This window comes from Malania oleifera, chromosome 1, assembly GCF_029873635.1.
Source record: "Malania oleifera isolate guangnan ecotype guangnan chromosome 1, ASM2987363v1, whole genome shotgun sequence".
NCBI classification, from domain to species: domain Eukaryota; kingdom Viridiplantae; phylum Streptophyta; class Magnoliopsida; order Santalales; family Ximeniaceae; genus Malania; species Malania oleifera.
This window is the reverse complement of record NC_080417.1, coordinates 32,463,910-32,479,068: the sequence shown is the minus strand read 5'-3', so window position 1 is coordinate 32,479,068 and position 15,159 is coordinate 32,463,910. Positions and strand designations below refer to the sequence as shown.

Below are 15,159 nucleotides of genomic sequence, written 5' to 3'. Positions count from 1 at the left end.
TTGTCATTCCTTCCTTTTTTCTATTATTTCCTTTACTATTCTTTCCTTTTAGATTATCCTTGTAGTCTATAAGACATTCAGATTGTACCTTATTTTATAATAATAAGAAATACTATCTCAATTCTTCTCCACTTCTAGAAAGATATAAATTTCTTTTGGATTATAAACTTCATTAAATAAAATGAAAAAAAAAAGTACAAAGTATGGAGGACAAGACATCCTCCAAGAATCAACTAAAACAACTACAATAGTGCTGTCCTCCAATCCCCTTCGACAATTAGTGAAATCCCCAAAAAAAATCCTCAAAAGAAGGTATTCAAAAGGAAGCCAAAAAGAAAACTTTGTCCCACAGCAAATGGGGAGAAGTCATGTAAGCCTTAAAGATTCTTGCATTCCTACAAATGGTCCAAAGGATAGCATACACCGCACATGTCCATAAGCTCTCCCTTTTCAACTTTCTCCAAAGCCCCTTAACCTCACTAGCAAGAATTCACTCAAATTTTAAGACACTACCTACACTTCACCAAAGCAAGAAAACAAATTGTCCCAAAGTTGGCTCGCCACCCAACAATGTAGAAAGAGGTGCGCATTTGTCTCATTAGACTCATGGAACATTGTACAAATGCCTGGATTGATGGCCTTATAAGGTCTTTTGACCTATAACAAGCCATGCACATTAATCGTGATAAGAGTCACAACATGAAAGGCTAGATCTTAAAAAACTTTGACCTGCCAAATAATATAATTTAAAGGAAAATAATTAGGGCTTGAAGGCATCAATAAATGAAGGAAGAAAATTTTAGAAGAAAAAGAACCCAATTCCCAAGGTAAAACCCTTACATTGCTCCAATTTTGGGGACCAAAATAGTCCAAGACACTTAACAATGTAGTAAGCTCATTAACATCTCTCATTGAGATTTCTAAAGAAGTGGAAGCCCCAAGAAAGAGGTTCCCCTCCAAAGAAGGCCTCTCCCCCACAAATATTTTCCCAAAATTGAATCCTATTACAGTTACCTGCTTTGAACCGTGTATGAGGGAAGAAAAAACAAGCAACCTAGGAAACATACATCTAGGAGTTCACATGAGGAATGTCGCCACTTCTTCTAGTATTTCACCCATTTTGATGACCTTTGTACTTACTTCTAACCACTTTTTGCCATAGGAATTAACCTCTAAAGGAACCTCCATAACCATTTCCAAATGAGGACGTGTTTTAGATACCATATTACCAAGCCCTAACTCCACCCCCCCCCCCCCACCCAAAAGTCTCCTAACCACATCCCAACTTACAAGATGGTCCCCTTTATTCTTCTATATGTTGGACCAAAGAAAATCCCTCATAAGCCTCTCTAGAACCCTTGCTTTGCTCGTGGAAATCAAAAAAGGGATTAAAAAAAAAAAAACATAGAGGAATGCTAGAAATGGAAGTCCAAATGTGTAATATGCATCCCTAAAGGTAAGTAGATCCTCTTTCATCCCTCCAATCTACTACCCACCCTCTCAAGCACTCGATCCCGAAAAGCAACAGAGGTAGGATTACCCCCTAAAAAAGACCTAAATAAGCAAAAGCCAAACAAGAGAAACACAACTAGCTAACGTCTTGAACCCCTTTGTCTTTATGATCCATATAATCCGATCACACTCTTGGACATGTTGATCCTTAATCAAAAAAAATCTTCTCGAAAACTCTCAAATCAAAGGACTTTTTGAAATTTCTCAAGCCATCAGCAAACAAAAAAAAGGTGTGACACCTCCACCTACAAACATACATTAAACCTCCAATCACCACAAACCCTAGGCATGCAAAATCAATATACTTCACACATCAACCACCAGGGTGAACAAGGTCCTTGAAACGAAAGGCAAGGGCCCCCTTGCCTTAACCCCCCAAGAGGCCTTGAACCACTCTCTAGGTTGTCCATTAGTTTAATGAAAACAAGGTGATTCCAATTTAATACACCCAAGGATACTAACTTACTATTAGGGAGCATAAGGATCACTTAGTTATATGGCTTGAGGTTTGTAGGACTAAGACAAAGGGAGGGCTAGGTATAGGTAAGTAGGTGTCTAAAACACCGGCCTTCTAGCTAAATGGATATGGTGTTTCCCTATAGAAGAATCTTCCCTTTGGCATAGGGTATAAGAAGCAAGTATGGGTTGGATGAGAATAGGTGGGATACCAATAGTAATTTAAGATGTTCTTTGGAGAGTCCGTGGAGGTCCATTTCTCAAATTCATTATTCCTTTACCCCTCACACTAAACTTGTGGTGGGGAGGGGGTCACATATCCACTTCTGGAAAGACCTTAGGCTGTGTAATGTAGTTTTCTCCACTTCTTTCCCTCGTATCTCTCAATTGAGTGTGAGCAAAATAGAGTCGTATCTTTTTTTGTTGGGGATTTGAGTAGGCCTTTGGTTTCCTAGAATCTCCATTTTAGGAGACCTCTTTATGATAGGGAGATGGAGAATTGTCTTGTTATCTTTATTGAATGGAAGTAATCTTTCGTCCGGGAAGGATGTTCATTCTTCGTCCTTGGATCAATCAGGAGTGTACTCTTGCAAATCTTCTCTTGAATTCTTGACCTGTTCTAATTCTTCATTTCCGCTCTTTCCTATTATATGGAAGACCAAGGCCCCCTCAAAAATTAAGGCTTTCACTTTGTTTGTTGTCCTTAATAAAATAAATACTAACAACTTGTTGCAAATCAAAAGACCTTTGAAGACTTTTTCTCCCGATGTTTGTGTGCTCTTTCAAGAACTCTAAGACAGTTTCTCATCTCCTTTTACTCTGCAATTTTGCTTGGAGTACTTGAAATAAGCTGTTTGGTATTGTGAGAGAGAGTTGGGTATGCCCACATCAGTTACTAACCATTTCTTTACAAGTTCTGGTAGAAGAAAGGATAGAGCAGTCTTATGGCAGTGTGGCTTATTTGCAGTTTTATTTTGGGGGGGGGGGGTATGGATGGTACATAATGGATGGATATTCTTGAGGAAAAAAATTAATTTGGGATCTAGTTTGGGATAAAATCCAGTATTTAGCATCAGTGTGGCGCGCAGAGTTAGGGTTTTTCAGAGGAAATAGTTTCCAAGAGATTCAAAGAGATTGGAGGAATGTGCTGGCTTATTGATTTTCTCCTTTTTCTGTACAGTTTAGTTATTTTTATGGTTTGTTCCAAATTTTGTTTAGGAGATGTTTAATTCTCCCTCTCGTAAATTCTTCTCTTATTAATATAATTTTCTTTTTTCTACAAAAAAAAATTAGTAAGTTAGTGCCAGACAGGTGATTGGTTGCCTGACCCAGGCCAATTCTACAACTTGTTGAAAAGTTGAATTATTTCAGTCACTCCACCTGATAGATCTTTCGCAACAAGTGTTGTGAGTTAGTTTCTAGATTCTCCAAGAACAAATATCTAAGATGCAATAATTCACATCGTGAGATATCTCAAAGGTGCATCTGGGAGAGGTCTCTTATATCAATATTAGAATCATAATTATATTTAGGGATATAAGAATGCAAATTAGGCTAAGACACCTTCCAACAGAAGATCCACAACAGGGAATTACATTTTTGTTGGTCATAATTTAGTTTCTTGGAAGAATAAGAAACAAACTGTGGTAGCCAAGTGTTGAGTCAGAGGATAGGGTCATGGCTCACACTACATGTGAACTTGTTTGGTTGAAGAACACATTGGGTAACTGAGTTTCCACATTCTCAGTCTATGGAGTTGACGTATGATAACAAAGCTGCTAATCATATTGCCTCCAAGCTCCAACCTGGTCTTCCCCGACTCGTGGTGATTATGTCTTCCATTTTACTCAATTCTTCAAGGGGAAAAAAAACAACACATGCAAGAAAATTGCTTTAATCAAAGATCCGCTCCTATCTTAAAATGACCACTCAAAAGAGGCTGGAGGTGGAGATTGACCCTAGAAATTTAATTTCTTGTACATCAAAGCTTTATCTCCTTATCCTATTAGGGTGGTAAGACTGCTGCTCATTTTTTTGTACATTGTTCCTTTTTGTGAGAGGTCTAAAACAAGTTGTTTGGTGTTTTGGGGAAGCAAAAGGTTTGCATTCCACTTTGGAGAACATGTAATTTCTTTTTTTTCTTTTTTTCCTTTTTTTCTTTTTGGAAGAGTCTTGGTAAAGGAGAGGAGAGGAGAGGAAGGCACTATGGAGAATTGCAGTGTTAGCACTGATCTGGTGCATTTGGTTAGAATGCTAGAATGTTCAAAGGTTTTGCTTTTTTAGCTGATCATGTGTAGGTAGTGTTCTTGACATCACCTTGGGTTACTAAAAATGAATATTTAGAGGAATATCTTTGACTGACTTGCAAGCAATTGGAAGTAATTCTTCATTGGTTCTCCTGCACTTTTTTTTGGTTCTTTTTTGTGCTTTATTTCTTTCTTAGTGGAGGAATCCTCATTTTCCTAGCCATAAGCTTCCACGCTAACAAATTAAAAGTTTAGAACATACCTCATATTTTCATCATCATAGCATGAAAAATGAAGCAACATTAGCCATGAAATGGTTGTTAAAATAGAATACTGCTGCAGAACTAAAATACTCGGTGCATATTTAGAATAACAATAAGAAAAAGTTACGACTTTGGAAAAAAATTAGCTCCAGCCTCCTAGAAAGTGATCCAGCATTTCACATTTTCAAGACCAACAAGCTGCTTCCAACCAGTCGATACCAGATTGCATACGATCATTTGGAAATATGAAAATAGATGAAGACTTTAACTTATCCTCACTAAAAAATACAAAGAACACTATACTGATGTGATGTGTGACGCGGACAACTTTTTGGTGTGTATGTGCATGTGAGTGTGTAGATTGGTGATTTTGTGCATGTCAATGAAAATAAACATCTCAACTGCTTGTTCACTGTCAGATAGTAGGCTCCATTTTTCTTCATCTTTTACTTTTTCAATAAGCATCATAATTTACCTCCATAGAGATAATAAGATACAGCACAGAAAATGTTACGGAAGGGGCGATGGATAGCTTTCAAAGGGCATCAAACATTCCATTATGGGTCCAGAAAGCTTACATAGAATGGAAGTAGAAAGCTGATTAAAGTTGCAAATCCATTTCAACCAATAATGGGGTAACCTAATTATAAAAATGATTATTCAAAATCAAACTACTAACATTTTAACTAGCTAAATAAAAAAAACTAAAAAAAACAGAACCCTGAACTGCCCAAAATAATTCAGAGAGACTGAAACAAGTTGAACAGACCACAATTGACAGCATTCTAAACTAGATACATTGTTTTTCCTTGTTTAATACATCTATTAAGTTCGAATCAAGGGAGTCATTGAAATTGAAGATGTTCCCCCCAGCATCTTGCTTCCTAATGTTATCATATTTTTCTTGTTTTGTGGTATTATATCATATTTTTCCTGTTTTGTAGCTTTTAATTTGTTATATTGGTGTCACTACAGTCCAATGAAAATGAAGAGAACCAATGACCCTGCACCATACCAGATTTGCATCATTACCTTCACCAAAAGAGACCAGTGCAGCAACTAACTTCCAAAATAAAGCACCTTAGGTTACATTTGGTTCGCGGAATGATTATACCTTGGAATAAGATGGAATACAATAAGAAATCTGGGAATAGACGTAAAAGCTAGTCCTTGTGTATTTCTTATTATTTCATCCAACATGTAATAAGAAAGGAATAGAAATTCCTATGGAAAAATTTAGGAACAGTTATTCCCTGTCTTTTCCTTGTTATGGGTTCATAAAAAATTTCACTTTGTTATTTGCTTCATGATAACAAGATAATTTTCTGTATAACTAGTTGTAACTAACCTATCGTAACCAATCTATTCCTAATAATGGGTGAACCAAGCAGCAAGCATAACCTTGTTTGTCTCCTATACTACAAGATAATAATTAAGGATTACAGGACTGAGACCACATACATAAACTTTTAATACCTCAGGGCAAGAAACCAAGAACTAAATTAACAGGAAATGACAATATACTAAAGTATGTACTGAAGTAGAATGATATTGGTCGTAGTGGGATGGATTGTGCCTTTGAGCCATAGTGATACTGATATGCAATGGAAGGGTGACAAGTGACCATGGTAGTAGGGGTGTAAAAATAATTACCAAAAAACCAAAAACTGCACCAAAACCGAACCAATAAACATTTTGGTTTGATTTCTCGGTTTCGGTTTAGTTTTACAAAAAACAAATTTTTGGTTTCGGTTTTGGTTTCGGTTTCAGTTTGACAGTAAAACCGAATCGAAAAAATCGAAAAATTATATATTTGTTTTAATTTTTCTACATTTTTAATGTATTATTGTGTAAAAATTATCATTATATATATATATTAGTCTAAAAGAATTGATTGCTGAGACAGATGGAAAATATAGAGGAAGAGAAAGGGAGGCAGTTTTATACAGAAGAGGAGGAATCTTAGACTTTACTACTTTCCGATGTGGGACAAGCAAAGAGTGAAACAGAAGGCTTGCTTTGAAACAGAAGGGTTGTCCCACATCGGCCGAGGGAAGAAGGGACAAACCTTCCACCCCTTATATATATATCCAACCTATCTAGCCTTGCTGTGTGAACATAGCCTTTTGTGGCTGGGCCCAGGCTTAAAGTCTTGAATTGGGCTTGGATTGAAGGGCTTCTGTTTTGGACCTTCTTCATAATATGCCATGCTCTCCATTGGGCCTTGCTAAATAAAAATTTTGAATTATGCCCTCCTGCTTGGGCTTTTCTTAAATTAAAAATTTTATAGTACTTGAAAATTGATATATAACTGAACCACACCAGTAGTTTTCGGTTTTCGGATTTTTTAAACCGTTGGCTTTCAGTGTAGTTTCAATTTGTAAAATAAAAAATCAATAATTTCAGTTCATTTTTCGGTTTTGGGCAAAACCAAACCAAATAAAACTGATTACACCCCGACATGGTAGCAATGGAATTGATGGTTACTGAAACAATTGGTGATCAAAGCAAAAGAAGGCTAGAGGCAATACATAGTGCAGCAGTGGCATTGTAATGGCAAGGGGGTGATAACAGTGACATTCTATTAAATTATTTTGAAAGAGTCAAATAAGTGTGAGGTTGTGTCTGTTTCAGAGAGATAGATAGTTCGGTAGATAGATAGATAGATATATATCTATATATATATATATAGAGAGAGAGAGAGAAAGCAGTTGCAAGTGTGTGTTTGTAGGTTGACATTTATAACTATAAGCTAGGTTTAGAAAGCAACTTCATTTAATTAATTGGATACCAGGTCGAGGAGCAATGGATCTAACAGCACCAACAACAGCATTGCCAAAGGAGAAGATGTCAGATGGTAACACCGGTGATCATATTTAGCACATTTTAGGAAAAGTATCATTGAAAAGCTTTATACAGTTTTGCTGATACTAAACAATTGAAGGTGAAAGGGGTTGTTGATGCATAGCTTTTAACAATTATGGTTGGCAGATTCAGGTATTGTGCCTCTTTTGGTCTCTGTGGATGTTAATAAATCCTTCTTCCTCTGCCAATCTACCCACACAAACACGCACACACAGTACAAAATTAAGTTTTCAAATTAGGTTGTCCATTGTCCAACCAATTGTTTAGTGTGAACTAGAAAATATCTTTTACAGTTGTATTGTATTGTGTTTTTTCTTGATTACACAGAAAGAGAGAGATTTTACTAAATGAGAAGGGAATATACAAAAAGGGTAAGAAATCCTCTTGAAATGAAATAGAACACCAAAATATTTTTAAAAATAAAAATTAAAAGGAAAAGAAAGGACAAAATCACAATAATAAAGCCTGCCATCCGGCCGGGAATCCATAAATCCGATACTATCCCAAAGCAATGACAAAGTTGATTTCTTTCAAGTGAAGATACATGCATTCTGTTCGAGCTAGATCCCCCACCAAACAGCAAAAACTGCACATCTCTACAATCGACTAGCATCTTTGCTTGTTCTGACTTCAGAAGCCTCTAACAGAAATAGACAAGAAATCTTCCATCGACTCCAAACAAACTCAACCTCTCCAACTAAGAAAACGATCTATTCCCCCCCCCCCCCCCCAAGCAAATGTAAAATGCTACAAGAAAGGATGGAAACTAGACTCAAAACTGTCAAAAGCATAAAATGCACATTTCTGGGGAGAGTGCCCTAGAAGGCCTCCTACTCTGCAGCAGGTTGTTGGTGTTAACTCTGTTAAGAACACTAGCCAAATGAATGTGTTAATCTTTTACAGGGAACTTGGCCTTCCAAATACATACTGTGATGAAGAGGAAAATACATATTAGTGCAAATCAAATTATTGAAGAAAGATATATGAGCAAAGACAACCACACCCCCCCCCCCCCAAAAAAAAGATATTCAAGACCCACACCTGAACATCCCTCCTATCCAAAGGACGACAAACCTCCAACAAAGAAAGCAATGAAGAAAGCTCCTCCACCTCCCAATCATTTAAATTCCTTCAAAAATGGGGATCTCCAAGAACAGTATCGCCGATAAAAGAAGAAATAAAATCATTATGAACCATGGAAAGACATTTATGAACCATGCAAAGACATAAGAGACATGGAAAAAAAAATCGATAGAGGAGTATTGCATACGAGACCCATGACCCAATTTATATCTGGTAAAAAAGAAGAATAAATCTGTGAAATAAAATTCCAAAGGCTCGTAACAATATCCAATACTGATGTAGGACGAGAAAGGGTGGCCTAGTCCTACGGTTTCAATGCTCACACAAGCACATACACTCAAGACACTTTGATTTAAGAACTCAATTAACTAAACATAAACACAATAAATCAAGCTTCATTTCACATGTTGTTGAATTTTTAAACAGTGTATGATGCTGTTTAGAAATAAGTCCCAAGAGTCCTTTCACAAAGGAATCAAGTTATATGCAACAAATATGTTATTCAAAATTTCAAGAATTTAAGTTCTATTGTTAGCAAGCAATATTCCCACAATTGATTTTAAACTAACAAGTATCAATATTGCAATCTATGGATTCAAAGGGCTTATCAAATATGGAATTTCAGATTTCCAGCAAAGGCTTCAATATCAAGGGTTTACAATATATATCAAGGATTCAAACACAAGTAATAAAATTACCAAGAGAATTGCTTGGATGAATTGACGTTGTTCAACACAAATCTCAGACCACGCCAGAAAATTCCTTGGAACAAGCTTTAAAACACTGAGACAAACGCAGCAATTTAATGGAAGGGAAGTGGAACTGCTGTAAGTATGTAATGATCCAAATGAATGCTGAATTTACCAATCAAAATGATGGTTGACTTGGCGATATTCTACACAAGATAGAACTCTCCTGAACTCCTTCGTGCAAACTTTGAAATGTAATATGTATGCTGTAATGGAATGGTGGATTGTTGGCCTTGGGTGTAACTTGGTGGTGGCCGTGTGGGTGATGGAGGGAAGTCATGAAAGTGGGATAGGGACGGAGTCGCTGGATAGAATAGTGGTCTCTCACCACCTGATCTCCGAGGAGAACAACGTAACCTCTCACTACACAATCACAAGGATTGGACAAAGCTTAACAAGCTTCACAAAGGAAAAATCTCTTTAATTCAATAACAATACTTCTCTCTCTACACATAGTTCTTACAATGAAGGGGCATATATATAGCTAGCATAGGAGGGCAAAGCATTAATAAGCTTAGCTAGCATGGGAGGGCAAAGACATTAAACAATTAACAATTCCCACACAAGCATGGGAGACACAAATAATAAAGACACCAACTTACTAAACACATTAATAACTCTTACAAGTTACTAACAAAATAAATGCTCCAACTTTCTAGACACAATAAATACTAAGCACAACCTATTAACACTCCAACTCACTAGACATACTCACACAATTTCCTAACATAAACATGCAAGCAAGTCGTCTTACATGTTTACAAATTAAATACAAACAAAAGTCAAAGGGAGGCCCAATTTGTGTGGGCCCAATGGAGCTGAGTGGGGCCCACAAGACCGTGTGGGCCCACATGGGTCTTGAACTTGGACTTACTACAGCATCTCTACTCGAGTCTTTATCACACTGAAAAGTCTTCAAAACAGTCTTCAAATAATCCATTCAAAATCTACAAACAATTATGAACCGATGTGGACATTGGGAGGTCTTCCACGTGTCATCATGTCGGCAAAGGAAATGTGGACATCGGTAGGCCGTCCACGTGTCATCATGTCGGCAAAGGAAATATGGACATCGGTAGGCCGTCCACGTGTCACAAAATCTGAAAATAACATAGGTAGGGCATGCTGATCCCCATCAAATACCAATTTTAGCATCAAAACCATTCACTTGCATGCCAATTTTACCATCTATAACTCAGTCACAAAGGGATTCATCTCAAAGGCAAACCACCACAACCATTTACCCATTAAAAAAGCCACAATATTCAGGCACCAACTTACTAAGACGCGAACAACCCTAGACCACAAATATCTCCCAGCTAACCAGATGTCTCCTCTCCTAATTTGGAGCAAAGAAAGTCCCTCGTAAATCTTCTCAATTATACGCACTACACCAATTGGGATTCTAAACAAAGACAAATAACAAAGAGGGATAGTAGAAAGATACACAACATACACCTGAATGACCACCTAAAGAGAATAAAACCTCCTTCCACCCATTTCGAGACCTAGGCTATTTAGCTATTTCTCCAAAACTAGGGGGGGAAAGAATTCAAAATGGGAATAAAGGGAAGAATTATATTTAATGCCAAAAAATTGTGTTTGGGAAAAAACTATAAGCTATTTGACATGTCTAAATTGACCAAAATGGATATATCACTTTTGGAAACATAAATAACACAGGAATAATTTCGAAATATTTAGAAAGAAAAAAAAATTAAGGATATTCATGGAGTATAATACTGTAGTTGAAAAAAGCTAACTTCAACTCCACAAAAAAGCCAACCAACTTTTTAAAAGATGTTTACTAACTGTGTTATACCCAGATTTTACTATTTAAGAGGAGAAGAAGTTCCCCCCAAAAGAGGGGGGTGGAAAACTGGAGCGAAAAAATAAAAATAAAAGGCTAGGAAGAAATTAAATTGCTCCATGATGCAAATAACCTTGTCCAGAAATGTAGAAGTCAAATTTCTGTGAAGGGAGAAACAACAACTGATAGGAACTAGAAGAATACTTCCTCAAAATAAACAGCCTGGCTGCAAAATTGAAAATGCTAACATACAAATATTTCTTTTGAGTAGAAAAAGAATATTAATTAATGTATAGAAGAAATAATTACAAAGAAAGGAGGATAAGGAATCCTCCTAACACAGAAAAAGTACGAAAAATTAACACAAGAAAACAATTAAATCAAAGCCCCCCTTCCCCTTCCAATCCCTTTGAAGATCTGATAACAGCATTCCTTGAAAGAATCCCAAAGAATGAGCCCAAAAAGAAGCACAGAATGTAACTCTATCCCAAAGAAAATGCACAGAATTTACTTTTGTCATTGAAGAAAATTGTGTTCCTTTTGATCCAAAGAGTCCAGAAAATGCCAAAAGCTACACATCTCCATAAAAATTTTCCCCTCTTACTCCTCCCTAAACCTTTATACTGTACCATTAAGAAATTATCAACAGTGCTAGGAAGCACCAGAGCCTCCTCAAAAGAAACAAATATACATGCTCATACAAAACAAATGCTTTGGCTATTGCTCTGGTTTAAATTTCAACTTTTGAATTATATGGTACAATGTACACGCTGCAACTAATTCAAACCTCACAATTCTGGATTAAAATTTTGATGGATAAAACGATATTGTTCAAGCTAAGCTTGCCAAAGTCAGAAGTCTCCTTGTCAAGAACAAAGAATAAGTAACTACAATAATGGCATTTGCAAGTTCCATTTGAACAGAGAAAATCAATTAAAATGCACAAAATGAACAACACAACACGAAAAGGCAGCGCTAAAAGAAGCATCTAAATGGCACCAAATAGTCAATAACTAAATAATTTAAATAAGATATTATATAGAGCACCATGAAAAATACCCGAAATTTGCAATGCCATTGATAGGATCCAAAAGCTGTAGCTGATGCTGATGCTGATTGTGCTGCTGTTGTCGCTGATGCAGCTGTTGCTGTTGCTGATGCTGATGAGGCTGATGATGCTGATGCTGATGCTGATGCTGCTGCGGTTCTTGCAGCTGCTGCTGATGCTGTACAGTTCTATCCACCAATGCCGTTGCTGTCTGAGCCCCCTTTGCTTCAACAAACCTCCACATATACCACGACGCAACAGACCTGTACGGCCTCCACTTCTCACACAGCTGTTCCATCTGTGACGGCCGCGGCAACTCTTCCAGACCGTAGAGAAGCTGAACCCCCTTGCGAACGCCGACATCGTTCACGGGGAGAACATCTGGTCTGTGGAGCGAGAAAATCATGAACATGTGTACGGACCAAGACCCAATGCCCTTCACCATGTTGAGCATTGTGAACAGAGACCTGTCATCCATTTCAAGAATCGAAGAATCCGATAAAATCCCGTTCTTGTACTTGCTCGCGAGGTCGTAGATGTAAGTGGCCTTTCGGCCGGAGATGCCCATTTGCCGGAGCTGGTTCGAGGAGAGGGCGAGCACGATTTCGGGTACAACGCCCTCCTCACCGCCGCAGAGGGAAAGGAAGCGCTCGTAGATTGCATTGCCGGCTTTGTACGCCAGCTGCTGAAATATGATGCTTTTGGTTAGGGCTAGAAACGGGGGTTGGAAGGAATCGAATTCCGGCAGCGGGTGAGCGTCGATGAGGGAAGCGAGGAGGGGATCGGTGTTCTGGAGATGCCGGAGGGCAAGATCGGTCTCGCCTTCGCACGACAATGGCTTCGCAAGAAAAACCCTGGTTGAGTGAGAGGCGTTCCGCTTCTTGCTCTTGCCCGGGTCTTTGTAGACTCTGATGGGTTTTGGGGGTTTGGTGTCGGAGGAGGAGGCATCGGAAGGGGCGTCCGGCGAAAGTTTTCTGATTTTCTGGGGCCGGAATGGGATCTTGGAGGAGTTTCGGGTGGTCTGAGAAGTGCCGTCGCTGGTGGGGGATTGGCCAGGACGGGTTGGCAGTGGTTGGAGAGCGGCGGCGGCGGCGTTGGTATCAAGGTGGGGATGAGAGTGGGATTGGGTTTGGTTTTGGGCCTCGGTCTGGGTTTGGTACTGGGTCTGGGTTCGTATTTGGAGTGGTTCGCCCATGAGAGAGGGATAGGTGAGGGTTTTTGTTGGCGACAGCGATGATCGTTTGACAATGTGTGTTTGTGAGTGTAAACTGTGAAGTGTTTCTGACTGGAGAATGGAGATGTTACCGGCTTCTTCCTGGGATCGACATTCCCAGTGTTGCTGTTCTGTGAGTTACGTGCGTGGAAATGGGGAGAAGCCTAGACACTACGGCATTACGTACAGCACAGTTCTTTTTTTCTTCCTCTTCCCTTCTTCTTCTTCGTCTTCTTTCTTGAAAATAAATAAATATATAATGAATAAATTTACTAAATCCTCTTTTAATTCAACCCAGAAACGATGAGGCAGAGCCCTTTATTTTAAAATATAAATATCATCGTTTTATTAAAAAGTATTTACAAACTAAAATACTTTTTAAAAAATAATTAATAGAATTAACACAAAGTTTGAGGCTTACTTGAGCGTATTCTAATAATTAGATCAATACTAATTATCATTTAACTCACCTTCCTTCTATCCAAAAAAAAAAAAAATTGTCATTATCTTACTTTTCACACACTTGCCTCTTTTGTTGACAACATCTATAAAAAAAGTTTGTCAGTAAATATTTAAAATAGTATAAAATCCAACGATTATCTCTTAACTTTTTCTGAAAATGACACTCCGTCTCCAAAAATTATCAAAAACCCCCTTAAGTTTTAATATTATTTATAAAATGAACCTTTCACTAGTTGATTGTTATTCAACTATTATTGTTGACTGTATGAGTTCAATCCTATTTTGATAATGACAAATCACTTGATATTTGATTTGTGCATTAAGAATGCAAACAGAAACATTACTTAGCATGCACGGAAGATGATAAAGTCATGGAAGTCGCGAGAATTAAAGCATATATAATCTGGCACAGTCCATGGAACTAAAAGAGTAAAAGAATGAAAATGCAAACGTCAAGTTCAAGATTGTCATGTGAATGAATATTTAGAATTGATTGTATTTGCATATTCTATATGATATAACTAGAAGCTCAAAATATGTCTTACGCGTGCATTTCATGAAAATCTTCTAGGGTTAAACATGGACTTAGAAACCTTATTTTGAATTCTGAAAAATATTTTATAAGGGATCAAAGTGAGAGAGCAAAATTTTTCTATAAAAAAAATTAGATTTTTAGGAAGAACACACACAAACAAGGTAAGTACATAACAATTTATGAAATGAGTGTTGTATTATCCTTGTCCTTTAAATTCCATCAAAAGGGAATTAAAGGGACTACCTTTCTATTCACAATTGTTCTTCCAAACCTAAATCTCTTTCCAAAAGGTTTTCCTTTTTTTTTTCCCCTTTTCAAAACTAAAATATAGTGTTGACTCCATTTTCTAAAATAAAAGGGTTGAGTTAAATAATAAATAGTCTGGTTATCTACACTTACTTGATTTTCAAAACAGTTACCAAACTAGTTGGCAGCTAAAATAGCCACATTTTAGCCTAGTATCGACCAAACTCAATTTTCAAGTCATGAAAAGCACAATTGCAACTTTGAGATAATAAGACTTTATCTACTTACCAAGCTTTATGATCTCCCATTATTTTATTTGACCAAGTAAAGATTGACCATGCAAAAGGAAAATTATCAAGCCCAATGTAACAAAAGAATTCCTTGAAATCTTCAATTCCTGCCATGCCTTTTGTTAATATAGGATTTTTACTCATCCAATTCCTTAATAGTGTTAAAAGTCTCCCAGAACTAACCATAGATATTCTCTAATCCTTCTATCCATTTTTAGCAAGTTTGCCCATACTTGTCTTCTTTTTAGATTTTCATTTAAAGCATGTAGAAATGTAAATTGACAATTGATTTAACCACTATAACTTTGCAGTGTAATGGCCTCCTTGTTCTTATCTTTTTCATGCTGAAAATAGTTCGATAATAACTCACCCACACTTTAC

General features: G+C 37.3%; 1 protein-coding gene across 2 annotated transcripts in view; it reads right to left on the bottom strand.

The window, feature by feature from the left end:
- The window catches only part of LOC131164930 (uncharacterized), a 28,906-nt gene extending 15,400 nt beyond the window's left edge, over positions 1–13,506 (bottom strand). The window contains exon 1 of one of the 2 annotated variants that reach the window (XR_009139379.1): positions 12,044–13,500. Coding sequence is in view for 1 of the 2 variants with exons in the window: in XM_058122493.1 (XP_057978476.1) it covers positions 12,044–13,227 (1,184 nt within the window). In the remaining variant the exon portion in view is untranslated. Of the gene's footprint in view, positions 1–12,043 lie in introns of both variants that reach the window. The other variant, XM_058122493.1, reaches the window with a different exon arrangement.
- Between the last annotated feature and the right edge of the window lie 1,653 nt (positions 13,507–15,159).